Below are 27854 nucleotides of genomic sequence, written 5' to 3'. Positions count from 1 at the left end.
TTAGGGAAGAGCTGAGCAGAAGAATGTGGGTTTTGGTTATAAACTTTAAAAACAGAAAGGAAAAAGAGACTCAAATAAGATGTCCTAGACTACGCCAATCCTCTCCCTAGCCATGTTTATCCAATGCCTGAGAGGCATACAGCTCCCTTACTGTAAGAATCCCACTAATCCTGGTTTTCTCAACTGACCGTCTCTAGGATTTGCCTCTTTCTAGAAGGGAGATTGTGACCTCCAACAGGTTTTCATTCCTCCTCTAAAAAATGGGGATAAACTTAGCTCAGAGGGATGTTCTGAAAAGTAAACGAAAACTGTCGAGTGCTCGGAGAATGGTTAACAGCTTGATAAATATCAGTGTTTGCGATTATTATTTCCTGAAAACAAATAGCAACCATTCATCCTTGGAGGTGGAAACGGAGGCATCTGTCAAAGTCACGACTTGATGCCAGAAAACTCTTTCTTCGGGTGACCGCACTCTCCCCACCGATTGTCCCTGCTCGCGGGCCGCGGCCAAAATTAGCCAAGAGAGAGTCCTGTCCCGGGTGGTGTCCCCGCTCGGTCTCGGAACTGAAGAGGGAGGTCAGGAAGCGAGGTAGGTGGGGTGAGGGCGCGAGCGGTGCCCGGGTCGGCGCGAGGGAGCCACTTAGCGCCACCAAGAGTTGAGGAGCCCGGGAGGCGCGCGGCTGGAGGGGCCGAAGTCCGGGCGATGGCAGCCGGGAGGTGCGCGCCGTCGCGGCTGCCGCTGCTCCCGGGGTTCCTAGTGGGGCTGCTGGCGGGGCTGCGGGCCGCGGGCGCTGCGGGCGCGCGTTGGGGCGGGGAGGGCAGCAGCCCGCACCTGCGGAGCATCTTCCTGGGCCGCTGCGCCGACTACAGCGCGCTGCTGAGCCCCGCGCAGAGGTGAGCGCGGCCGCGCGGGGGTGCGGGGGAGGCAGGGAGGGTAAAGCGAGAGGTCTGGAGGGGCGGAGGGGCACGGGAGGGCCAGCGGGGTGGAAAGGATGGGGCAGGGTGTGGGGACTAGGGGAGCTGGACCTGAGGGGTGTGTTGGGAGGCAGGGCAGAGCTCTTGAAGGTCTGGGGAGCCAAGCGTGGAGTGTGGGGGCTCTGGAGGTGAGGGGCAGGGTGGGGGGCCTAGAAGCCAGGAGTGTGTGTGTGTGTGTGTGTGTGTGTGTGTGTGTGTGTGTGTGTGTGTGTGTGTAAATGAAGCAGGGCGTGGGGCGGGGGGGTGGTGTCCAGAGGGAGGATTAGGTAGACGTGTTTGGATAACAGCCACTATCTGCTTAGCCTGAACCGTCAGACCCAAGGGATACGGTCTTCAGCTGAAATTCCATGGGTCCAGGTACTTAGGAATTCAAACGCCAACTCTTCTAAATCCAGAGGACTTTTTAAGTTTCAGCATCTCTTGCCAGCACTGTGCTGCTTAGTAATTCCCGTTCCTTCTTTGGACCTACTTTTTCTGTTGTCATAACGTCCCTTTATTTTGCAGGTTTTTAAATTGTGACGTGTCAGGAAATTTACTAATTTCTTTTCTGTTGTCATAACATCCTTTTCTTGTGCTAGATTTTAAATTGCGAAACATGTTAGGCAAATGCAAAAAGAGCAGAGAATAATATAAGGAATGCTCTTGCTACTCACCATCCAAAATGAGAAGTAAAAAGTTACAAACGTGGTGGGAAATGCTTTTGGCAAGTTAGAATGGACTTGAAGAGTTGTGGCTGGCACAGGGAGGCATGCTTTCTGCCCTGGCAGGAGGCGGAAGTGCCTCTCTTACCACTTGGTGTTCACTTCTGATATTACAAGGCCCTGACCTCACCTGGCCCCTGACCCCGCACTGGACCTCGTGTCTAAATGAAGAGGCACCAGAAGCTGGGGGCCTGTGTGGCTCAGTGGAATTGTCACCATCTAGCACAGCCTTTTCTGCTTGTCTTTGTAAGCTGGTGACAAGACTATATTCCTTAGCTCTGAAAAGTTGGTGTAGTGCCTTCTGAGAGCCACTTCCACTGCCAGATTTCTAAATCCATTACCTAAATTTGTTTTTTTCCTCTTCTGGGTTGGGGTTGATGCAAGAGCCATGACAATTTGCTGTCTTTCTTGTTTGCCTAGTTCTTCAGAGTTGATAGGTGACAAAATTGCTTGCTGAGCTTTTAGGGTATTTTGAGAGAAATGGAACTTTTCACATCACATCGTGGATTTTAAATTTCTTTTTCAACTTGTACATCTGCCCAGGGACAAGAACTGCACAGCCATCTGGGAAGCCTTTAAGGTGGTGCTGGATAAGGATCCCTGTTCCGTGTTCCCCTCGGACTATGACCTGTTTATTAATCTCTCCAGACACTCCATCCCCAGAGACAAGGTAAAACATTGCTCTATCTCTAGAGATACCCAGACCAGATGTGAGATGAGCTGCCCCCCTGCGACCCTGCAGTGTCACCCAAACATCAATCAACAAACACACAAAGCCCTGTGGGCTCTCTGGTGGGAAGGGGCTTTGTCTTCAACAGTGATCTTGGGTCTCCTGACATCTGGGCAGAAGGAACTTTCCTAAGTGAACCAGTCAGTGAAGGAAACAAAGGACCTTGGGTGTTGCCTTACCTTTCCACTGGCCCTTTGCCCCTGGCCAATTCTGAATAACCTCTGTCCTAACTGGCCTCAAAAGTCTGAACTTTGAGTAATTCAGAAAACCCTTAAACTCAGTGTGCTCCTAGAAGTCCAATTCCTCCTTTTAACAAACCTTAAGAGTCTATCTACTTAGTACCAGTTTCTTTAAGAAAACCACATCTCTGTATTCTGTATGTTCTCTAAGTTCTAATAAAATGAAAATAAATGAGAAAATCTACATAAAATGCTTGCTTAGAACACTACCGTGAGTTTAAAAGAAGCTTGGACACCATTTTTATTTCTCTGACATAATAATTCTTAACCTGATTTTTCATTGTCAGAGCAGGTAACATTGATGTTTACAAATGAAAAAAATCTCAACATTGATTTTTTTTTCATTCATAAAGGCAGGTAAATGGAGCTGAGAGTTTCAGAGGTACAAAAGACTGAAAATATGATTTTTAAGTATATGTTGCATTTTGGAACTTGCTGCCTCCCTGTCAGTAAAAAGTGGAGAGCCATAAATTTTGTTTTCTTTTCTTACAGATTTTGGTACTAGTTGAACTCAGTAAATACATATCTACTTCCGTGTTCCATTGTGCTAAAGTTTGGGGATGCAACAGGAAACAAAATAGCCCCTGCCCTCGAGGAGCTTCCAGTTTAGACATAGACCAATCAGATCACTGAGGATCTGATGAGCTAATGAGCAGGACTTTGTTACTTGAATTACTGTTATGTGATAGCACTGTAGCTTTATAGTGGAAACTGTAAAATATGATATAAAAGTAATATATTTTTGAGACACTTGGAACTTGAGGAGAAGTGTTTTTTGTTATCACATATCATCCTAACCACAGCTGTGGAACAGAGAGGGATCATGCTCCCTATTTTCCAGATGTAGAAACTGAGGCACAAGGAGATTGCATTCCTCGGTCAAGATAACACATCTAGTGTAGGACAGAGTCAGAATTCGAACTCAGATCCCTTGATCTTTCTTACAATCCAAGTATATGTATTTTCTGCACTACTGGGAAAGTATTTCATTAACATTTGCATGATACTAAATGGGGAAGTAAAGTCAAGTAAGAAGGAAGTTCACTTGTGAGGCAGGTGAGTGTCAAATAAGAAATGGTGCCTATCTTGTCTTGAGGATATTTGTCTCCCAAAAATATGTTTTAATTTTGTTCCTTTTTCTTTAGTCCCTATTCTGGGAAAACAACTACCTCCTTGTTACTAGCTATGCAGACAACACCCGTCGCTTTATGCCTGTGAGCGATGTGCTGTATGGCAGGGTTGGAGATTTCTTGAGCTGGTGTCGACAGAAAAATGCATCTGGTAAGCCTCCTGCACAAATTACAAGAAAACTAAGAGCTCTTATTCACGATGCATTCGCCATTTGTGCCAAATGCTTGCATATGTACATAGCCTTTGATTCCACTAAATCCTCTGAGTTAGGTGGAAATAGTAACAAGAACAGTAAGTGCTAGGTACTTTCTAAGCACTTTATATATATTAACTAATTTAACCTCTGCAACAGCCCCATCGGATAGGTCCTATTCTAATTCCTGTTTTATACAAATGACAGAAACAGGCATGGTAAGGTTAAGCCACTTGCTTAGGGGTTCACGGTCAGCAGCAGTCAGACAGTCTGACTCCAGATCATCTGCTCCCAACCCTGCACAACTTCGCCGGCTCTCCTCATTTCCTAGGGGGGTAGAAACTCACTCTGAGGGAGGTTAAATCTCTTAAGAAATAGTGCCGCCCCGCCCTCCCTCCCCGCCTACCCCCCCCCCCCACCTCCCCCAATTCTGTTGCATTCTGAAGCCCGTGCTCTTAAATACCACTCCTGGGTGCCGGCAGATATTTTGAGACTGAAATCACAATGAAAGTTAAAAGTCACAAGAGCGAGCCTGGTAATGAAAACGCCTCACTCATCCAACCCCCAGGCCGGGAGCTGGCGGTTTCACGGTTCTCAAGGAGCTTAGCTTCTGAGCGGCGTTACTTCAGCGCGTGCGCTGTGATGCGGCCGCCGCCGGCGCTGAGTAGCAGAGACACCCCAGCCCAGACCAAGGCATCTGGGAAGCTTCCCAGCGGCTTTTGGCTCTCAGTGAGTTTTGAACGAAGAGCAGGAGCGAAGCCAACAAGGAAATGAGGTGGGGGAAGGTGTCCTCTTCCTGAAGACTGGAGATTCTTCCTCTCCGGGTATCCCTTTAAAAGTCAGCCCAAGCTCAGACTTCATATTCCCCATTCACCCGTCCATGCAGCTAAAATTCACAGTGCCTCCGCTGTGCCAGGCCCTCCTCTTCTAGGCCCCGGGGGCAGACACAGCAGAGAATAAAACAGGAAGATAACCCCACCCCTACATTACAGAGGGGGAAGAAAAGTCAACAAACAGGCCAGTGAATTAGTCTGCCATAAGATTATAAAGATTATAAGGGCTTCAGAGAAAAATGAAACAGGGAAGAGGGTAGGAAGTGCTGGAGTGGTGGGGAGAGGAGAGGAAAACGGTGCCCAGGGAAAGCCTCACCCAGAAGCTGGTATTTGAGCAAAGATCTGAGGGAGATGACGAAGAGTATTTCCTGATAGAAGGCACAGCAGGTGCAAAGGCCCTGAGTGGGAAGTGTCTGGCATATTAAAGAACAGCGAGGAGGACGTGGCCATTTTTCCAATGGAGAGTGACTGGGAAGCCTCAGTCTGATTACCTAAAGGGTGGGGAGGGTGGGGAGGAAAGTGATTCCGAGAGAACGAGGGGAGGGGGAGTGCGGCATAATACAAAATGTTTGGTCTTTGTCCTCTGGTCCCTGGCACACAGCTCCTAAAACCCTTGGGATCTGAGGAGTGGTGAGAGTGTCTTCTGTATGGAAATGAGACGACTGTGGCTGGGGGCCCCTCCAAAGCTTCAGATGGTGGTGGTCACCAGAAAGGCCAAGGCAGGACTAGAGCTTTTGAATTTTCAGCCCCATCCCCCGTCCTCCAGGGGGTGGGGGGCTGGAGATTGAGTTAATCACCAATAGCTGGTGATTTAATCAATACTGCAGACAAAACAAAATCTCATAAAAACCCCTCAGTGATGGGGTTTGGAGTTGCTGGGAGGGTGGTGTGCCCAGAGGGGATCTGGAGCTCCCCGAATTTCCCTTCAGGAGGTTTCTCCTGTTCGGATCTCCCTGGAAGGGCTTATCAATTAGCATTTTCTCCTTTTTAATAGAGTAAATGGTGAACAAATCCCATTGTATATCTGCTGTACTCTAGCCTTAAAGTTTTTTAAATGTAACACACTTTAACATTTTATATATTTTAAATGTTATAAAATTTCTCATTTGTGGCTAAGAGCTATCACTTTCTTGGTCTATTTTTCTTGTATTTATTTCCAAGATGAGAGCTAATTAGAGAAGGCACTTTTTCCAATAAAGCCAAGATTTTTTTTTAATCCCTTCAGTAGAGAGAGAACCCAGCTAACATGCCAATGCTCAGTGTTTGGCAGGCTCACTCACTAGCTTCATTCTCTACTCTACGAGCCAAATAATAAATGTCTCCATGTCACATTGGGTGGTCACTTACCAGGTTCCTTGTGGGCTGGCTGGGCAGAACTGTGAATGTTAAATTTGTGCACATTGTACAGGACCCAAGCTAAATGTATTTTGTTGAGCCAGCAAATTAATTCTATTTTCAATGAATTCTTCTCTGATATAATCTTTGAAATGAAACATGTTTGTCTATTTTCCCCTGAGGACTCGATTATGAATCCTGCCCTACCTCAGAAGATTGTGAAAACAATCCTGTGGATTCTTTCTGGAAAAGGGCATCTATGCAGGTAATCCTGGAATGGATGACAGGGTGACTGAGCACATGTGGGACCCAGTCGTCGACAGAGTGTTCAGAGACTGGGCCATCAGGCCATGACTTAACTCCTCTGAGCCTCAATTCCCACTACTGCAACATTCTGACTCATTCCTTCCACTCCAGAAAGGTATGAGGATTTAAGGAGCTTCAATATGTAATGCAGTGCCTGGCTCAGAGAAAACATTCAGGGAGTGTTAGCCATAGATGAGGATATTAAATAGTCACTGTTATTCTTAGTATGTGGTGGTTGCTGTTAGTATTTCAAATCAATGTGATATTGACTGCTGTGTACAGTGGGGTCACCTCGGCATGTGGGGGTCAGAAATGTCCCCGAGACTGATATTTAATGGCAGAGGAGGTGATAGGTGTTAGGAGGATAAACTGGAGACACAGAAGTGGTCCCTTAAGGTCGTCTGTTCCTCAGGGAATGTTGCCACCAGAGTTGATGACAGCTTATTAAATGTTAGCCATACGATTAGGAGTCTTGTGGACCTCAGAGCCTTCCACCCACCACCACGATTCCCCTTTCAGGGCTTTCTATGTCCCACTATGTCTCTTTTTGTCCCACTCTAGATCCCCAGGTGTCCACTAGGACCATTACTTGGGGTGAGAAGGACTTGGGTCAAATCTGCCCCCATAGCTGCAGTCTAGAGCTAAGCAGAGTGGTAGCACCAGGCAAAACTGTTTATTTCTGTGCTCTCCTGCCAGTCCCAGTGGGAGCACCCCCTTTGGGTCCACTATCCATCGGTTCTGTTTTGAGTGGAGGCCCCAGTCAGTGAGCAGTGGGCTGCCACAGCCCCTCAAGAGGACGGGGAAGCTATGGATGTGTCATCACCAGAATGCGGGATCTCAACAGCAATTCAGGGGTGATGTCAATCTTATCTGAAAGGAACCTATATTCTGTCCAGCAGATCTGCCTGACTTGAAAGAATGTGCCCCAAACTAGCAGCTCATTATTTCCTCCAATTCCAGAATGGGAATCTGATAATTGTGCCCACATTTTATGAGCCCTTCGAATATGCTGGATAGTCTAAGCACAAGGAGAGGCAGTGGTTCAGGGACAAGGAGGGTCTGCGGCAGAGAAATATTCAACAGATGCTCCTAATTATTATTTTACATGACTTGATCTTTACAGCAGTCTTTTATCACCCCTGTGTTGCAGATGGGAAAAATGAGGCACAGAGAAGTCAAGAAATGTCACTAGACTTATTACAAATCTAGTAGTAATTTGGAGTGGGAGACCAAATTTTCAACCACTATATCATACAGCCTCATTGTAGCTGCATGCATTTTTTTCTTTTGAATTTCTTTTAAAAAAAATTTTTTTATTAAGGTATTATTGATATACACTCTTATGAATATTTCATATGAAAAAACAATGTGGTTACTACATTTACCCATATTATCAAGTCCCCACACACACCCCAGTGCAGTCACTGTCCATCAGTGTAGTAAGATCTGCATGCGTTTTTAAAATTAACTTTTTTTCTTATTATCGATATAATAGTTGCTCATGATAGGAAATGGCAAGTTGTCGAAATTAAAGACAGGAAAATTACTCATCCATATTCTTATTACTTAAAGGCAACCCCTTTTAACATAGTGGGCATCAGACCTTGACATCTGTGGATTTAACCATGACTGTTAGCACTATTTGGAAGCAATCTGAGACATGCATGGCATGCAGTATACTGTTGCTTTGCTGTGGCTGGTATTGGGAATTGTTTTGTGAGAGAATAAACCCAGCCATGTATATCTCAGTGCCACATAATCTCCCACCCACTCCCCTGCCTTCACTTTAATATAAACATTTTATCAGGGAAATTACATGCTCCAGTAGTATTCTGACCTGGAGATTTGGGAACTTCCCTGGACCTATCTCTCCCTTGGAAATTTCAGGGGGTGGCTAATATTCCTAGACTTTTGCCCATTTCTTTTTAACATTGTAGAGTTCAAGTTCTGTCCACCTAATCTTGCATTTTGCTGTAAGTGTAAGATCTTCCTATGCTATTGCAAATCTTTTGTAGACTTTTATTAATGGCTGGCTAGTATTTCAGACATGTAAGTTCCATGGGTTATTTACCATTCCCTTGTTGTTGACCATTTTAGATGGTTTACAAACAAGGCTGAAATACACATCTTTGTGCCCAATGCTTGTGGTAGTCCTGAGTCTGATTACCAAATATTTATAGCTCATCCTCTGAGTACATGCCTCTCGAAGTTACTTCCATGTGTTTTGCCCTGGCCCATGAGATGTGAGTGGGAGTGTGTGTGACTCCTGGTGGGAGGCTTTAAGAGCTGTCTGTGACCTGCCGCTTGCCCCTCCTCCAGTCCCTGACAACCAGCCATTCTGCAGATGTGGGGATTTCATCAGCTTGGGTCTCAGGGGGAGGACATTGGAGCAAAACTCCAGGGTACCTGTGATAAACATAAAATAATTGCTTGTTGTTTAACTGAATTTGGATTGTTTGTAATGGCAGCATCATTTAGTCTATTCCAGCTGATGCAATGAGAGAATCTGACACTATTTCACATTATTTTCTAGGCATAGATTCCCAGACATGAAATTGCCGAGTCTGTAGGTTTTGACATTACAAAGCAATTTGCTTTTCAAGAGATACCAGGTATATCCCTACCAGCCATATGACGTGCAAAATGTATCACATCCTTGCTGATATTAAGAACCATCCATTTTTAAAAATTGCTCATTTCATAGCTGAAAAACAATGTTTTAATTTACTAAAAATAATTGTTTCTTCTTGCAGTATTCACAGGATAGTTCTGGGGTGATCCATGTCATGCTAAATGGGTCAGAGCCAACAGGAGCCTATCCTGTTAAAGGGTAAGAACATCAGCATCCGCAGATACAGCAAGGGACACCAACAGGTTCATCTGGTTGTTTCAAATGGAGACTTAAGAGAATTGTGTTCATCCCCAACCTCATACTTGTTTTTGTAAATTCAAGTAGAGCAAAACAATCCAGTGACCTGGAGATAAGAACCACGTCTATACATTTGTACCATTAACAGCAGTTGAATGCGTGAATGAAATAAGTAACTTAAGAATGAAATCTGATTTAAAAAAAAACAAACAATGTGCAAATTAAGAATGAAATTGGAAAAGTATCATACTGCTTTAGGACATAAGAAATGTCTCTCCTGTTTCTCAGCTTTTTTGCAGATTTTGAAATTCCCAACTTCCAGAAGAATAAAATCACACGCATTGAGATCTGGGTTATGCATGATATTGGGAAACCCAAAGTGTAAGTTGTGGCGATGTTGATGATGATTGTGCAAACATGCTTTTCTTGACTGTGATATGATCAAGTTCATTTACATTTTCATTTCTGGAGAAACAACAGTCTTCTCTGTTTTTAATATCGTGGTAGAGAAAGGCAAAGGCTGGACTTTCTGGAAATGTCACTAGCCAGTCCTGAGCCCAGAAGGGAACCTCCTTTATCCAGATACTTCTCTCAGAAAATCATGCTCCTCTCTGAGCCACTTGGGTAGCATCGGATAAGAGAGTTCTTTATGCATTTGTGTGGGTGAAACTCAGTTTCTTTTTCTGGCCATTTGAGCCCAAAAACCTTCACCAGGAGTTCTCAGAATTGACCTGAGGACTATGTAATAAAGACTTCATTCTCAAAGAACAAACCAGTTCCACAACTGGGTCTGAGGTAACTGGCTAAGGATATCTTAAGCTCCCTATTTTCTGGGAAACCACTTGAGTTTATATAAATACAAGCTTGAACTCATCTTTCTCATCCCTGAAAGGCACTGCTGGCAAAACTGAAGATAGAAAACTTAGAGCCAGTTGGTTCAGGGACAAGCCAAGGCAGCCAAGCCTCATTAAAGCCGAGCAGCCATGATAATGCTTTGGAGGCAAGCTGGGGCCCTGCTTTTCGGGCCATTGGTGCTGCGTGGAGGAACGTGCTGCTGACCCCAAAGAGTGGATGGGCTATAAAGTATGTTCTGAAAGAAGCTTGGCAAATCCTCCCTTTCAGGACCCCGGACCCTCTAAGACTTACCGTATAACAAGTGCAATTTTTTTCCTGGCTCTTGGGCAACTGATTACATCTGCAAATGACTTATTTACACAGTGTGGGTAAAATTCCAGTATTTTCAGAATCTCTTGCCTGGCTTTAGTATATTTGCATATCAATAGGTGTTTCCAAGGGGTGGAGAGAATTCGTTCATCTCCATATCAATAGGTAATTACATGGGTGAGTGAGGCTGTATCTGGACCGCAGAGCAGAGGTTGGGTGGAGCTCTCTTGTGCTGCAGCCTGGTCAAGAGAGATGGGATGGCTGCTTGTAAGAAAAAGCGGGTTTCTTAACTTTATTTCTCCCTTTGACTAATTTTGGTTTCAAAGGCATTTTTGCCCTGGGATTTCCCCCTTGAAGTTACATCTGGAGGTAGTCGGCAGGACCTCTGAACCCAAAATCTGCCTAAATGGGTATGGCCCTTGGGTGGGCTGCCTCTAGGGATGATGTGGAGGTCTCGGTGGCTGCAGTGGTGGAGGGTGCAGCCTCACTTGGGAACCCCCTATATGTGGAACTTCCAACTGGGGACCCCCTAGTGGGGAATTGGTCTAGGGTAAAGCACCTCTTAGAGGCGTGAGTCCTTCCCCAGAATTGGGGAAGAGTGGAGACACTGGAAGCTGCAGAATTAGCCCTCCGTCAGATAGAAGACTGCTTAGAGCCCCTGAGTGGCCATGTAGCAGCTGGGATTGTAGGATCTCTTTTTGTCGAGATAGTGGAAAGCGTCACTTGGAGGAGCTGGGTGATGACCTGTGGGATGCCCTTAAGGAAGAGAGACAGTTATTGAGAAAATGGGTCACCCTCCTGGAAAATTCCTTAGCAGCAGCGAGGGGGAGGCAGCAGGAGAGTCCACTTTGTAGGAGGTCGTCAGGGAGGGGGAGGAAAGAGCAGTGCCTTCAGCCCTGGAGATGGTGGAGGAGGTGCCGGGAGAGGATGAGGGGGTGGGGCCGAAGGCAGAGCTGTTGCTGAGGCCACCTCCTGAGCCTCTCCTGTATTAAAGGCCCACCCAGTTATAATTAAGAAAGTAAAAACACAACAACCATGGGCTCCTAAGGGGGAGGACCCGCCCCTTCCCCAGCTTGTGGAGCACTCTGTTCTCCGCCCCTATACCCAGGATGAGCTGGTGGACATGAGCATCCAGTATCGGCTGAAGCCATTGGAACCTCTGCCTACATGGCTTTTGCGTCTCTGGAATATGGGGTGGAAAACATCGTTATGTCGGGTTCTGGATTGAGTAGACTGGCTTCCCTGATGACTCACCCTTCTCTCCGGCAGTGATTGCAAAGTGCCCATCACACCTCAGGGAATCAGGTGCTCCTGGATTGGCTGACAGCAGGCATCAGGGCAGTTTGGCCAAAGCAGGGTGATTTACCATACTTACCCACTAGCTGGAAAACATATGCAGAGCTCCAGCAGGTGTTTCAGGAATTGGTCATGAGAAATATCATCTATAATATGGACCCCCAGGGCCCCGATGAGGAGTTGTTCACTGTAGGAATGAGAAATCTGGTGCTCCATAGCACCCCCCATCTCTCTTTGAGTCCCTAGTGACTATTCTTGCCCCCCACACATAGGGCAACCCATAAGTGAGGCTACTTGTACATTAGTAGATCTGGGGGAGATTGAGGTAATAAGAGACCAGAAGGAAGTATGGGCTGTGACTGAAAGGAGAGGTGCAAAAGGCCCCATGAAGGTCTTGAGGACCCAGATGTGGGTTGATTTGATAAAAGCTGGGGTAGTGAAAGAAAAATTTGATGGGCAACCCAATAGGATCTAATTAGAACTGTGGCACCAATTAAAGCCAGAGCAGCAGTTCCAGCCCCTGAGGTCCAGGACACAGAAGCTGGCAAAGCTCCACATCCAGCCTTTGTCCCTGCAAGACTACCTGGGGGACAGTAATCAGGCTCCACCTGGGCCTTCACCCCCACAAGACAACAATTGGGTGTTGCAGTTCGACTGAGGGGAAGGTCAAGGCCGCCACCTTGGGGGATGTGGGGGGGGACCAGAGGCCACATGTAGAATTATATTTATTAGTCCCCAGTTAATATGCAGTGTGTCCTGGCCCTGGTGGACACAGGAGCTGAATGCTCCATAATTTATGGCAACCCAGAGGGTTTTCCAGGGACCTCCTCCACCCCTACTGTTTGCAGGGTAGGGCTGAGTGGAACAAGTCCAAATCCCGTTGGGAATAGGGCGTCTAATACTGTGTGTGATGTTACACTCATGTCGGCTTACTTTACAGATAAATGTGTCATTTTTGCAAAAGGTTTTGGGTCTTGTAGGCTACTGGAGAGTGTTTATCCCGCACTTGGCACAAATTCTGAAGCCCTTATGCCATTTGGTATGAAAGGGCATCAGGTGGGGTGGCATGAAATGTGTGCATTTACCTCTGCTGTTGCAAAATGGACAGTCAAGGCTGTGAAGGTCTTGAGTGAGACAGATCCGTCAGGGCTCTATGAGCTGGATGTCCATGTGACTGAAGACCGCTGTGGCTGGGGCCTCAGCAGCGCCTTGTAGACTGTTTACCTTTTGCATTGGCTAGCAAGCCTGCCTCAGGCAGAAGACATTGTAGGCTGTAGCCTGCCAGGGGGACCTGCCTTTGACCTTTGAAGAGGTGACTGAGTCCCACAGCAACCTGGAGACTATGTGGCCTTGGACATTTCAACACATGGACCAATGGTGGCTAGCCCTTCTGGCACCTTGGGGACAAGGCCTGGAAGCTGGCCTCCTGTGTATTCCTGGAGTAACAGCAGAGAGGTCCCCAAAGATGACGGTAGTAAGAACATGTTACCAGGGAGTTTTGTCTTACCATTGTGACCAGTACATGTGCCTCCTGTAGCCCTACATATAGACCCATCAGTAACCCCCACAGGGAGAGGGGTGAAAGTGTGGTATACTAGACCAGGATGAGATTCCATTCCTACCACTGTCCTATCACAGGACCACTCTCTTGCATGTATCTTACCTGATGGACAAGATTTGCCTATGCTGGTGTCATTAAAACATGTATAAGGTTATTTTCTTCCACAGTCCTTGTGGACTGGATGCGCCGTCTGGCTGCAGCTGCTGTGATGATTGCTCTGAACTCTCTACCTGTTCAGCTACTGACCGCCTGTGGAATGAGCGAGCTATGGACTTAATCGGTCTAGGATTTTGAACCTAGCTGAAGCCTCTGGCTTGAGGACTATCATGATTTTATTGCTGTTGCTATTTTATGTTATTAGGCTGGTTATAATGCTCCAGTTTTCTCACACAGGGGCCATTGTGGAAGATGGGGAACATGTAGATTATGAGGTGAGATTCTTGGAGGGGTGGGCCATGGGTGAAATTTCAATATTTCCACAATCCCTCACCTGGCTTTAGTGCATCTGCATATCAACAGGTGTTTCCAAGGGGTGGAGAGATTTAGTCATCTCCATATCAATAGGTAATTACATGGGCAAGTGAGGGTTGTCTGGACCAGGGAGGTTGGGTGGAGCTCTCTTCTCCTGCCGCCTGGTCAAGAGAGAGAAGGGACAACTGCTTGTAAGAAATAAATGGGTTTCTTAACTTTATTTCTCCCTTTGACTGATATTGGTTTCAAAGGTATTTTTGCCCTGGGATTTTCCCCCCTGAGTTATACCAGGATCTGCATTTCTTATTCCAAAAGAAAAATTATTCTTATTGTTGCATAAAAACAATATGTGATGTTGTTCTTGTCTCTGTGAGAAGTTGTTCTTTGCCTAGAAGTTATGCTTGCTTGGTTTTAATGCATCTATCAGAGAAAGCTTTTCCTTTGAACTTACCTTTAATGAGAAAAGGAAATTTGCAATTCATTATCTTGGTCTATCATTTCTGTGGCAGAAGAGATAATAAAAGGGGTCAGACCAGCCACTTGTGTAACTACACTGCCACAGTGGAGTTATAGGTTGAGCTAAGATGAGGATCTTGAACTGCTCAGATTTTAGGGGACTCATGGGCTATTGCCTGATAGTGGATAGCACTGCTTTGGCATCCTTTGTTAAAAAAAAAAAAAAGTGAAATAACCCATTGGCTGATCTCTGTGTTCAGGTACCTGGAGAACTCCATGTCACTGCTTACTAAAACATTCTAAGTACTGAGCTTGGTTCAGAGCACAGCAGCCTAGCTTTTGGCAAGGTTCTAAAACGCGATGGCACTTGTAACTCTTGGGGGGAACATGTGTTCCCAGCCTGGCACAAATAAACCTTTGGAAATGAAATCAATCAAAGGGAGAAATAGAGTGGGAGAAACCTGTTTATTGCTTACAAGCAGTCGTCTACTCTTGCTCGCCCATGTCTCTCATGACCCGGCTGCCAAGGCCCCACCAAACCTCTCTGGTCCTGGTGTGCACTTGCTCTCCAACCCCCCTGTAATCACCTACTGATATGGAGATGAACTGCTTCTCTCCACCCCTTGGAATCACCTATTGATATGGAGATGAACTAAGGCCAGGTGAGAGATTCTGGAAATACTGCAATTTTATCCACAGCACCCAACACCTTGCTGTCTTCATTCCTGTAATGCCCAGAATTCCACTTCTGTGAAAACATCCCCCAATGGCTCATTTCCACTCTGTACACTCCCTCTCTTTTTGTGCAGTGGGGAGGCTGTTTACCTTCTCATTCCCCATCAACTGAGGCAGGGCCCTGCCTGCACCATGAGTATGATGCCTATTACCATGGCTGGCAGTGTTGTATCCACCTATGTTTGCCTTTATCTCTCTGCCTTCTTATAATCATCAGGAGGGCCAGAATCCCTGTTGATGAGAGTGTAGGGAGAAGGACGCTCTCATTCTCTGTTGGCCTGGGCAGCATAGGATGCAATTTGGCAGTGCTGGTTGTTGGAAAGGAAACAGCAGGCCCAAGTGGAGTCACGTGGACACATAGTCATGGGGGGGAAACAGAATACAAAATGCACTGGACAGTGGGATCCCATTGTTAGATTTTAAAAGTCTTGTGGGAATAAATATATTAATGTCTAGAATGATATACACCAAAATGTTAGCATCAATTTTTCTCTAAGTGATGTGAGATTTGGGTAATTTTTTTCTCTTTTGTTTATTTGCATTTTCTGATATGTTTTTGATTTGTATGTTTCTTGCTTTCATTTAAAGCTTAACTTAATACACTGTGTGATGAACAAGTGGGCAGTTAGCATTGAGGGGACCCCTGCACAGCAGAGGCGAGCTGATAGGTGGGGCTAGGATGGGGCCTGTGGTGCACCACCCACATGCCAGCACCAGTTCAGGCCAGGAGCTCCGCAAACTTCTGGGCTGTTGGGTCCTCAGTGCGGTGGTCCTCGGGGTGCCGTCGTTTTAATGTAATCAGCATCTCCAGGGCCACACACTTGCCTGTTTTCCCTCAGCAAGGAATATCCCTGGAGCACATGGTCAAAAGAAATTTTCATTAACCCAGAAACAACTTCCTCCTTCCTCTTTTTCTCCTTTTGTTATATATATATATGTTTTTATATTTTAGGGAATCTTGCGGAGAAGGCAGTGTGAAAATCCTGGAAGACAGACTGGAGGAAATGGGCTTTCGGCACAGCTGTATAAATGATTACCTGTAGGTGGTGTTTCTTTTTTTTTTTAATTTTTAATTTTTATTTTGGTATCATTAATCTACAATTACAGAAAGAACATTATGTTTACTAGGTTCCCCCCTTCACCAAGTCCCCCCCACATACTCCTTCACAGTCACTGTCCATCTGCATAGTAAGATGCTGTAAAATCACTACTTGTTTTCTCTGTGTTGCACAGCCCTCCCCGTGTCCCCCACGCACTATACATGCTAATCGTAACGCCCTCTTTCTTTTTCCCCGCCCTTATCTCTCCCTTCCCACCCATTGTCCTCAGTCCCTTTCCCTTTGGTAACTATTAGTCCATTCTTGGGTTCTGTGATTCTGCTGCTGTTTTGTTCCTTTAGTTTTCCTTTTTTCTTATACTCCACATATGAGTAAAATCATTTGGTACTTGTCCTTCTCCGCTTGGCTTATTTCACTGAGCATAAAACCCTCTAGCTCCATCCATGTTGTTGCGAATGGTAGGGTCTGTTTTTCTCTTATGGCTGTGCAATATTCCATTGTGTATGTGTACCACATCTTCTTTATCCATTCATCTACTGATGGACACTTAGGTTGCTTCCATATCTTGGCTACTGTAAACAGTGCTGCGATAAACATAGGGGTGCATCTGTCTTTTTCAAACTGGAGTGCTGCATTCTTAGGGTAAATTCCTAGAAGTGGAATTCCTGGGTCAAATGGTATTTCTATTTTGAGCATTCTGAGGAACCTCCATACTGCTTTCCACAATGGTTGAACTAGTTTACATTCTGTAGGTGGTATTCTTAATCAGCGTATTGAAAGGCTTCTGTTGGGATCAGCTCTGCAGGGCACAGGCCTGCGCCTCTGGGTCGTCACGGAGTGCAGTCTAGGAGGGTCTTCGGGCCGTCTGCCTGGGGGCCTCCCACTTCTGTCCAGAGGTCTCTTTAAGGCCTGAAGGGCAGGCGGAGCAGCCCCCCCTTTGTGCATGTCTCCTTCCCTCCTCCCTTGCTTATGGCTCGGTGAGTGCCCTGGGAACAGGGTCTGTGGTCCCTGCATCTCTGCATGCCGCACCACCTGTGGAATCCATGCCCATGACAGGCTCGGAGGCGGAGTTTGTTTGAGATACAGATAGAGACGTCTTGACCATAGGCCAGTAGGAAAATAGTGATAGTTACCCTGCACTGAGCACATTATGGGTCAGGCAGCTTGTGTACTTACACACCGATGTTCGTGGGCCATCCTGGACTTTGGAAATTTAAATAAGCTTGGCTCAAACCCTGGGGCAGGTGAAGGCCGCCCTCGGGCGGGGGAATGCCTCCCCTCGCTGCTTCCCGCTGCTCTCTGCCTCGGCGCCTGAATCTGCAGCACAGCCTGGCTCCTCGGAGCTGGGCTCGGGCCCTGCCAAGACTTAGGGGCTTTCTCGGACACCAGGGGCTGGCAGGGTGGAAAGCCCTGCCCAGGACCCTCGGCCATGCAGCTGGCTCTTCTGCGTTCTGCCCTCTGCCCTCTGCCCTCTGCCCTCAGCCTTCTGCCCTCTGCCTTCTCAAAAGCTCGGTGTGCCGGGTAATCCTCCCAGCTGAGCAAAGCCCCCTGGAAGTGGGTGGGTCCCTCCACCCATGTCTGCCCAAGAGAAGGGGCCCCTCAGAGCTGTTCTCTTTTTCCACAGCTTGAAGCTGTACCATTACTCATCTATTATTGCTAATGCTCTCAGAAAACTCAAAAGTTAGGCGTTATTACCTTTGTTAAAAATAAAGCAAGGACTCCATTTTGGAAATGTAACCCATGTGCTGAAAAAGGCACAAACCAGAAGTACACAGCTAGATGAATTTTCCAAGTTCAAAATACACATGTCTAAACAAGAAACACTGTTAGCAGCACCCAGAGTGTCCCTTTGGCCGCCTTCTCTGGCTCCCCGCCTGCCCACAGGACCGCAGTAGTAACCCTCCCTAGATGGGCAAGGTTGTAGATTCATTCTATCTTTAAGTGTTAACTAAATATGGATAACTTTTTATGGATGGGTAAACTAAGAGTCAGAGGGATTAGGTTAGCTTTCCAAGGTCACCACTCAGTGACAGAGCTGGGTTTTGAACTCAGCATTGTAGGGCTTTGAAGTATGCTCTTGTCTTTTAGTACCGTTCCTTCCTTAATCCAAACAAAGATTTTGGTAAATAAATTTTTTTAAAGGCAATTCTTACTCTAAAACAGCTCAATGATGGTGAAAATTGTGGATAAAATGTATGCATTTATGACCACTTTGCTTTGGCCCAGGAACTCCCCCTGGGAGGTTGTCTTTATAAGTCATTAAGTTGAGCATGGTGGCCCAGGCCAGAGCCCAGGGTCCCCTCCCCGCACACTGCTGTCCTCGGGGGCTCAGCCTGCTTGCAAGCCTGGCGCAGCTCCCCTCACCCCCACCTCCTGAGCTCTTTCTGTATTAAGGTGGGGTTTGTATTGCTCCTGGGAGCACAGAAAAGATAACAAAAGGTTTGAAGGGGGGAGTGGAAATGTAACCCATGTACTGAAAAAGTTAACAAATCAAACTCCAACCCAGAAGGGAGGACTCCTGCCTCTCAAAACTCAGGTGACATTATCCTCTGCCTGGGGCAGTTGAAAGTCCTACCCAAGATTCTCCCACACTTTGGCAAGGTCGTATCTCTTCACAGCCTCTCCTGCTTTTGAGTTGATTTCTGTTAGCACTGTATTGAACCAGACTCCATGAAACTCGATGCCTTTCTTGGTGGCATAAAAAAACAGAAACAAACTGTCATAAAAAGTATCTACCTAGTGTAGACTTTACTAAAAAGTAAGACTTTGTGCTAGGGAGGGTCACATGCCTACCATAGAGCCGACAACATATTTCCTGTTATTCTTGAGTCTCCTCTAGTCACTTAACCACAAATCAGCCTTTCTTGGTCGGCCTCCTATCTAGTGGCTGATGTGCCACTGTCCCCTGCTCCTCCCTTCCCTGCTTGCTGCCCTGGAGCCCCACATCTCTCTCTGCTCTGCAGAGCAATTTAGCTCACTTTGCTGAAGCCTGGGCACCGGCTATCACCCGTGTGCTTCGAGTCTAACTTTCTGCCCAAAGTACTTATCAAGAAGTTTTTCCAAGCAAAGTTGTGCATTCATACAGAAGTGTGTCCATGCTCAGACACTGGCGCGAGTCAGCAAGGTTCAGGTTCAGCTCCATAACTTGCTACCACGAGAATCTGGGCAAGTTACCCTGGCCAGCTTTCTCAACTGAAATTGGACATGAGAATAATACCCACTCCATGTAGTTGTTGTGCAGATTAAGTGACATAATCTATGTAAAATCCATAATCAAGTTTCTGGTACATAGTAAATGCTCAATAAATGCTGGCTGATATTTTTAAAAGAAAGCAGTTTGCCTGTCCTTCAAGGTCAGAGACTTTGTATCTCTAGTACTTTGCAGACACACCATAAATATTTGATTAATGAAGCCATTTAAATAATCCCTTACATATTATTTGTTTTCATTCTTCAGGCCAGTGAAGCTCTTAATGTGTGTGGACCACAGCACTCATCCAGACTGTTCCCTAAATCCGTAAGTAAATGTCTTAACCCATCTCTTTGCTTCCCCATGATACCCAGTCCTTGCTATCTACAGAACACCAAGGACTTGCAGTATGAATTTGTGCCCATCCCCTAAAATGCCCGGCCACAGAGTCAGGTTTGTACTTCCACACTGCACTTCTCTCAGCCTCTCTGAGCTACGAGGGCATGTAGGTCTGATGAGCATCTGCCCAGCTAAGCTGAACTGCCAGGTCTGCAGAGCAGAGCCTGCCCTGACATGGCAGTTGCATATAATAGGTGCTCCATAAATGTCTGTAGGAGCCATTCTTCCATCTATAAGGAGAAGAGAGCTCATCAGGGCTCTATGTCAGACTGTGTGTGTTACATAGACTATTTGTTCATCTTTATAACTAGTCCTTTAGTTATATGCTAAACAGAGAGAGACAGACAGAGAAAGGCTGCTCACCAGTCCCAAACAGCTCCTTTTCCCTTTCTCATTTAGTGGTGGGAGCCTTGAGTTTCACCTGGGTGTATCGCTGCCAGAAATCATTCATGTACTCCAGGCCTCCATTCCTGCTGTGGCTTAGATGTGTGCAGCTTCTGGACTAGCGTAAAGGAAGGAACACACATCCCCATTCCCCCTTCCCTAATGGCTGGTGTGTGGACTGGAAGAGAATAAATCTGCCTGTATTAAAGCCACTCAGCAACAGGAAGCTAATAGCCCCATACTTGGCCTCCGCACAGTCTTCCTGTCTCAGCTAATGGCAGTGCCCACCTTTCCACAAGTCCCCAAACCCATTCCAAAAGTCTCGAAGTTTCCTTGACTCCGTCCCTCCCCTCAGCCATCACTAGCAAGTCCTACTGCATCTACAAACCTGTTGGAATATCCAGTCGTCTTCTGCGAGGGGCCCAGTCCGAGCCGCCTTCACCGCTCACTGGGGTGGCTACCACGGACCCTGCTGGGCCTCCTAGCTTCCACCTTGTCCCATCCCCTGGGGCCTCTTTGACACCAGCCACTAGAGTTAGCCTTTTCTTTTTATTGTTTAGTAGGGAAACTTTCAAACCTATACTAAGTACAGAGAATAGAAAATAAAAAATGAAAAATTTAAAAATTCAGTGACATCATTCATCTGCTTGACATCATTCATCTGCTCACAACCCTGCAGTCACTCCCATGTCACTCAGGGTAAGAGCCACACAGCCTGCACCAGCCCCATTTCTCTCTGACTTCTTTATCTTCCTCCCTTCCCCTCACTAAGCCTCATACAATGGCCTCTGGAACATTCCAGACACGTTCCTGCCTCAGGGCCTTTGCCTTGGCTCTTCCCTCTGTCTGTAACATCCCCAGCCGTCCCCATGGCTAACTCTCTCATCTACTGTACCTGTCATATCTCACCTCCATGAGGTGACCTTGACGTTAGTATTTAAGACGACAGCCAGCACTGTAGAATCCGGCTCTGCAAAACCCCTCCTGTTGCCCTGTTTTTCTGTCATACTGTTTGTTATCCTCTGACATACTTGCCCCTCGTGTTTGTTCTTAATTGTCCATTTCCCACTTGTTAGAACATAAGCCCCAGAGGACAGAGACTTTCACCTGTTTTGTTCTCTGATGAATGTGTCCCAAGAACCTAGCACGGAACTGCAACCTGGTTGGCACTCAGAAATGAATGAATGGATGAATGAACAAATGATTGGTTTCTGCCCTGGGAGGCATGGATTTAGACAAAGAATGTTCAGAGGTGCCAGGCAGCCAAAAGGGATGACAAATGTCCTACAAGACCTGGAGAAGTGTCCTGTGGAGCATAAATTTAAGTTCCAGATTTTGATGTCAAGAAACAGAAATGAGCTGTGTCTTACCTAGGTGGGCACAATGGGAAGAAGGCTGTTGGGAGCATTTAATAGTGCAGACAACCCAGTAGTCTGGGCCCTCTTAAGGCCTGGAGAGGTAGGTGTCCTTAGTGCTACGTTGTAATTTGATTCTTTATGGTTTTACTCCTTGTCTGCTTGAGGAAACTTTACACAGCTATGGAAAATAAGAAAGTTCTTCTTGTAAAGCCCACTGCATCTGACACCACCATTCCTGAAATAGGCAGGAAGGCCACTCTGGCACCAGTACCTCAGTTTACCTCCCCTTCTGCAGGACATGGCAGGTGAATAAGGTGGCTCTCCTCATCTGTTCTCTGTCTTTCTGAGCACTTTAGACGTGTCAGCCTTCCAGCCCATCGCTCAAGTCACCATCTTGTTTTGTTCCAACTATATTCCTGGAAGGTGGGCAGTTTGACCCCCATCAGTGATGCTGAGGTTCAGAGAAGTTAAACAGTTGCATAAAGTCACTCAAGCCTGGCTAGAGCCAGACACAGAACCCAGGTTTGTCTGTGTAAAATCCTTGCTCTTCCCACAGGACCACACTGCGTCTAAATGTAATGGGTTCACAACACAGCAAATACGTAAGGGATTTCTAGTTCCCGACCTACTCTTTTCTTTCTTTGGGGCATTCTTTCAGTGACTGCTGAATAGATTTATTCATGACAGTTCTTTCCCAGTTCCACTGAATGTCAAGAATAAAACCCTCTTTCACTCTTTGCCAAGTTTTTCTCCACTTTAATTGCCATGGAAGGAATTTTACTAATCTCTTTCTTAAACAGCTTAGAAGAACATATTTTTAGATAATTTAGAAAAGAGGAACCACAAATGGCAACATAGAAAATGATTTCATTGCTCTAACAGTAATGAGATACCCACTTAATAAGGCATACTTTTCGCCTCAACTTCCTTGGCATGCCTTAGCCAAGAAAGGCAGAAAAATATTGTTAAGATTTAATTCAATGCTCGATGGCACTGTAAGTTTATAAATGCTTTGGGAGAACCATTTGACAATATATATCAAGAATTTAAAAAATATTCGTAATCTTTTACCTAAATCAGACCTTGCGGTACTTTTGGTAGCCTATTCTAAGGAAAAGATGCAAAATGTGGATGCAACCTAGTATTTCCAGGTGTTCACCAAAGCATTCTTTTTCTTATTATTTTTTTAATTGAAGTATTGTTGACATACAATCTTATATAGGTTTCAAGTATACAACACTGCAGTTGAACAGTTACTCATATTATTAAATCTTCACCCCTGCAAGTGCAGTTACTATCTGTCAGCACAGGAAGATGTTGCAGAATCACTGACTATAGTCTCTATGCTGTAATACCATCCCCGTGACCAGCTTATATTATGATTGAGAATTTTTGTGTCTCTTTATCCCCCTCACCCTACCCCACCTGCACACTCCAACCCCTCCCCCGTGGTAACCACCAGTCATTTCTCAGTGATGAGTCGACTGCTATTTGTATTAATTTTGTTTTGTTTTGTTTTTATATTCCACAAATAAGTGAAATCATATGGTGTTTGTCTTTCTCCACCTGGCTTATTTCACTTAGCATAATACCCTCTGGGTCATAATGTAGTCACAAATGGCAGGATTTCCTTCTTTTTTATGGCTGAATAATATTCCATTGTATATATTACCATATCTTCTTTATCTGTTCACCTATTGATGGGCACTTTAGTTGCTTCCATATCTGGGCTTTAAAGCATTCTTTATAATACAGAGTCAGAAGTGCAAACATTAAGAGTTGGACCTAAATATCCAATGATAAGTGAATGGCTACATCAAGGAGTTACATTTAGTGGATGGAATAATGTAGCTGTTAGAAACAATGGTAGATATTATATATCAATTGTACCTCCATAAAGCTGGGGGGTGGGTAAAGATTGTAGGATAATCATATAGCAATATGGAAAAATTCTCAGGAGCAATAAAAGTGAAAAGATATGTAGAAAACAAACTTACGTATTCATAGGTTATAATACAGGCCAATAATTTGGAAGATTGATAATCTACAGGGTTGGTGAGGATATAAGAAAATAGATATGCTCACATTGCTAAAATCAAGATTCATATTTTCAGTCAGGGTCAAGGGGGAATACATCAGATTTCTCTTCTTGGCCTGAATTCTTCGTTCAAAATGCTTGCTGTTCTCACCACCATCCCTCACTCCCTTGCTGTTCTCACCGCCATCCCCCACAGGAGTGGGAATAACAAACTCCATTTAGAAATATTGTGATAAAGGTCTTTTAATCTGCAAAGGTTTAGAATGGAATAAACAGTTGTTGAGATAAACTCAACTCATATTATTAATAGTTTCGTTGCAAGTTTAGGAATAATCTATTTTTTTTCAGCATCTTTAATGTTTAGCATATAAAGATAGCTGCTGGAGTAGCCCTGTGATTTACACACACAATATAGGTATAACTGTTAAATTTAACTGATTTTAGACTTGGGATTTTTAGTTGAAAGTTAAAAGAGAATTTTACTCAATTTTTAATAGATTGAAATGTTTAACATAATTAAATTTTATTAGACATTAAACATTTATTAGATTTACTAGAATCAAGTATTTGAGAAGAAGGTGTTGCTCATTAAAAGTCATCTAAAGTATTTTAAAAAGAAAATGTAATAATCTAAAACTTAAGTTTAAAATAATTTAAACTATCCTAAAGAATCCACTCCAAAACTACTAGATTTAATATCTGAATTCAGCAAAGTTGCAGGATACAAAATTAATACACAGAAATCTGTTGCATTCCTATACACTAATGATGAACTAGCAGAAAGAAATCAGGAAAACAATTCCATTCACAATTGCATCAAAAAGAATAAAATACCTAGGAATAAACCTAACCAAAGAAGTGAAAGACCTATACTCTGAAAATTACAAACATTCATGAGAGAAATTAAAGAAGATACCAATAAATGGAAACACATCCCACACTCATGGATAGGAAGAATTAATATTGTCAAAATGGCCATCCTGCCTAAAGCAATCTACAGATTCAATGCAATCCCTATCAAATACCAACAGCATTCTTCAGTGAACTAGAGCAAATAGTTCTAAAATTCATATGTAACCACAAAAGACCCCAAATAGCCAAAGCAATCCTGAGAAGGAAGAATAAAGCAGGGGGGATTACACTCCTCGACTTCCAGCTCTACTACAAAGCCACAGTAATCAAGAAAATTTGGTACTGGCACAAGAACAGACCCATAGACCAATGGAACAGACTAGAGAGCCCAGATATAAACCCAAGCATATATGGTCAATTAAAATATGATAACTGAGCTATGGATATACAATGGGGAAATGACAGCCTCTTCAACAACTGGTGTTGGCAAAACTAGACAGCTACATGCAAGAGAATGAAACTGGATTATTGTCTAACCCCATACACAAAAGTAAACTCCAAATGGATCAAAGACCTGACTGTAAGTCATGAAACCATAAAACTCTTAGAAGAAAACATAGGCAAAAATCTCTTGAATAAAAACATGAGCAACTTTTTCCTGAAAGCATCTCCTCAGGCAAGAGAAATAAAATAAAAAAATGAACAAATGGGACTACATCATGCTAAAAAGTTTCTGTACAGCAAAGGACACCATCAGCAGAACAAAAAGGCATCCTACAGTATGGGAGAATATATTTGTAAATGACATATCTGACAAGTGGTTAACATCCAAAATATATAAAGAACTCGCATGCCTCAACACCCAAAAAGGAAATAGCCTTAGTAAGAATAGGTGGAGAATATGAACAGACACTTCTCCAAAGAAGAAATTCAGATTGGCAACAGGCTCATGAAAAGATGCTCCGCATTGATAATTATCAGGGAAATGCAAATTAAAACCACAATGAGATGTCACCTCACACCAGTTAGGATGGCCAGCATAGAGAGGACTAGGAACAACAAATGCTGGTGATGTGGAGAAAGGGGAACCCTCCTGTACTGCTTGTAGGAATGTAAACTAGTTCAACCATTGTGGAAAGCAATATGGAGGATCCTCAAAAAACTAATAATAGAAATACTATTTGACCCAGGAATTCCACTCCTAGGAATTTACCCAAACAATATAATTCCTCAGATTCAAAAAGACATAAGCACCCTATGTTTATTGCAGCACTATTTACAATAGCCAAGATATGGAAGCAACCTAAGTGTCCATCAGTAGATGAATGGCTGAGGAAGAGGTGGTACACATACACAATGGAATACTATTCAGCCATAAGAAAGAAAAAATCCTACCATTTGCAACAACACCGATGGAGCTATAGGGTATTATGCTCAGTGAAATAAGTCAGGCAGAGAAAGATAAATACCAAATGATTTCCCTCATTTGTGGAGTATAACAATGAAGCAAAACTGAAGGAACAGAATAGCAGCAGACTCACAGACTCCAAGAAGGGACTAGTGGTTACCAAAGGGTAGGGCAGGTGGGGAGGGAAGAAGAATGGGATTGTGTGGTATCATGATTGGTGCACATGGTGTGTGGGGTTCACAGGGGAGACAGTGTAGCTCAGAGAAGACAAATAGGGACTCTGTGGCATCTTAGTACACTGATGGACAGTGACTGCAATGGGGCATGGTGGGGGGGGACTTGATAATAAAAGCAGCTGTAATAACCACATTGTTTTTCTTGTGAAATCTTCATAAGAGTATATATATATCAATGATACCTTAATAAAAAAAATAAAAAATAACAAAATAATAATTTAACCTAAAATAACCTGAGCTGAAATAGTCAAGGAAATTTGACCAAGTGTGAAGAGGCCCCTTAAAAGTTATTAGAATTCACTTAGTTTTTAAATAGAACAATATGATTCATAAATTAAATACAAAATTGTATGGAAAAATCAGGGTTTTGAATTTATTAATACAATAGCTAGAAATATTTTTAAATACCAAAATAATGTTTTTTTCTATGCATAAAAGCCACCCTCAAGTACAATCTCACTTCAACATGAAAAGTTTTAAGTTAAAATGTGACAATTCAGTGCTTAGAACATGAACATATGTAAAGCCAAGGAAAACAAGACTGTATGTTTCTATTTGTGCATGATAATGGACATAAATAATAGAAATAAGTCTAAAGAGATAAACTCCACATTACTAAGAATGGTTATCTCTAAGGATGGGAGACAAATGAAGGGATTTTCATTATTACTGTGTTCATTTCGGTATTACTTTATTTTCATAAAAATGTATCCTGTATTATTAATTATTTTAAAGCAAAACATTTTTTCTGAGTGAATTGAGTCTGGGACGTACGCTGAATCAGGAGTGCAATTGTAGAAAATGCCCAGCAGGAGGCGCTCTAGCATAAATTTACTGGCTGCTCTGGAATCTTTTAGCAAAAAAGGGGTGACCAGCGCTTAGATGGAGTCCAAAGCCAAGGGATAAATTTCCAAGTCAACATTAGATTGCTGCATAGTTCTAAAAAATTATGTTTTAATTGGTTTGAAAGAACTCGGTAATTTCTGTTTTAACAAAATCTGGTAGTCAGACCCTGTGTGCTATGACCAAAGTCCGTATCTTGGTCAGGTCCTCCTTAGGTGTCTTCATGTCAGGACAGGTTTTCCTGACCAGCTAAACTCTGATGTCCTGTTCATGAATAGGGAAGTTGCCTAACTTTGTGGTACATCCATACAATAAGAATTCATCTATGCAGAAGAATGAATTAGTTCTGTATGTACTGTATGTCCAAAATAAGGTGTTCGATGAAAAAAGCAAGTTGCGGATTCCATTTGGGCTTGATAAAGAGATGTGTGAATGCATGTGTGCCTGTGTATGCATATGTGTCACATTCATGGGAAGACAACTCAAACTGTCAATATGTTTCGCTATGGAAAGTGGACATGGGGAGCCTAACAGGCTTTACTTTTCACTTTATAACTCTCTGTACTATTTAAGTTGTTCTACAGTGTGCATGTATTTTTTTGAAAGCAGATGCCGCATACCAATACTGACATTTTCTTTATTTTCTCTATCATTTGCAGGGCAGCAGCATCTACTCAAAGAAAAGTCCCATCCCTCTGTGCAGGACAAAGTGCCAGCCTTATCATTCCTCTCTTACTGGTTCTGGCTTCAGTTGTTCAAATGTAACTAGAAACTCAGGTGTGCTGCCCTACCCAGCCCCAGCCCTTGCACACTCATCCTTCTTGTTCTGTGCACACCAAGTGATTCCATTGTCTAAAGAGGCTTCCTGCTGGAAAAACAGCGACCTGAAGTGGGTTTTTAATACTATGCATGCTCAGGATTTCAAAGACAAGATATTAATCTAGTCCTATTTAACAAGTTAAAGCTGATACATTCAAATTAAAGCAAGCTAATATTTTCCTTTTTTTTATAATGGTACAAAGCGTTAAGATCCAGGTTATTATTATGTAATGAATGTTTTTCAGAAATTCTAATAAAACTGGGTTTTATATTT

The 27854-nt window shown here is 44.1% G+C and overlaps 1 protein-coding gene across 1 annotated transcript; it reads left to right on the top strand.

Moving 5' to 3' along the window:
* Window positions 1-632: 632 nt before the first annotated feature.
* Window positions 633-27854, top strand: BST1 (bone marrow stromal cell antigen 1). The gene is made up of 9 exons (XM_036990606.2): window positions 633-894; window positions 2220-2346; window positions 3791-3926; window positions 6320-6402; window positions 9197-9273; window positions 9601-9693; window positions 15948-16034; window positions 19511-19570; window positions 27421-27854. The coding sequence occupies exons 1-9, from the start codon at window positions 704-706 to the stop codon at window positions 27524-27526; spliced, it is 960 nt and encodes a 319-aa protein (XP_036846501.2). The 5' UTR covers window positions 633-703; the 3' UTR covers window positions 27527-27854.

The sequence above is a fragment of the Manis javanica genome, chromosome 5 (assembly GCF_040802235.1).
Source record: "Manis javanica isolate MJ-LG chromosome 5, MJ_LKY, whole genome shotgun sequence".
NCBI classification, from domain to species: domain Eukaryota; kingdom Metazoa; phylum Chordata; class Mammalia; order Pholidota; family Manidae; genus Manis; species Manis javanica.
Note: the sequence above shows the minus strand (reverse complement) of the source record. Positions and strands in the feature narration are given on the sequence as shown.

Excerpts from the sequence above, each read along its gene's own strand:
- BST1 (XM_036990606.2), top strand. The coding sequence starts at position 704 with ATGGCAGCCGGGAGGTGCGCGCCGTCGCGGCTGCCGCTGCTCCCGGGG. Across the intron at positions 6,403-9,196 it reads GGAAAAGGGCATCTATGCAG|TATTCACAGGATAGTTCTGG; the intron begins GTAATCCTGGAA and ends TTCTTCTTGCAG. Across the intron at positions 9,694-15,947 it reads GATATTGGGAAACCCAAAGT|GGAATCTTGCGGAGAAGGCA; the intron begins GTAAGTTGTGGC and ends TTTATATTTTAG.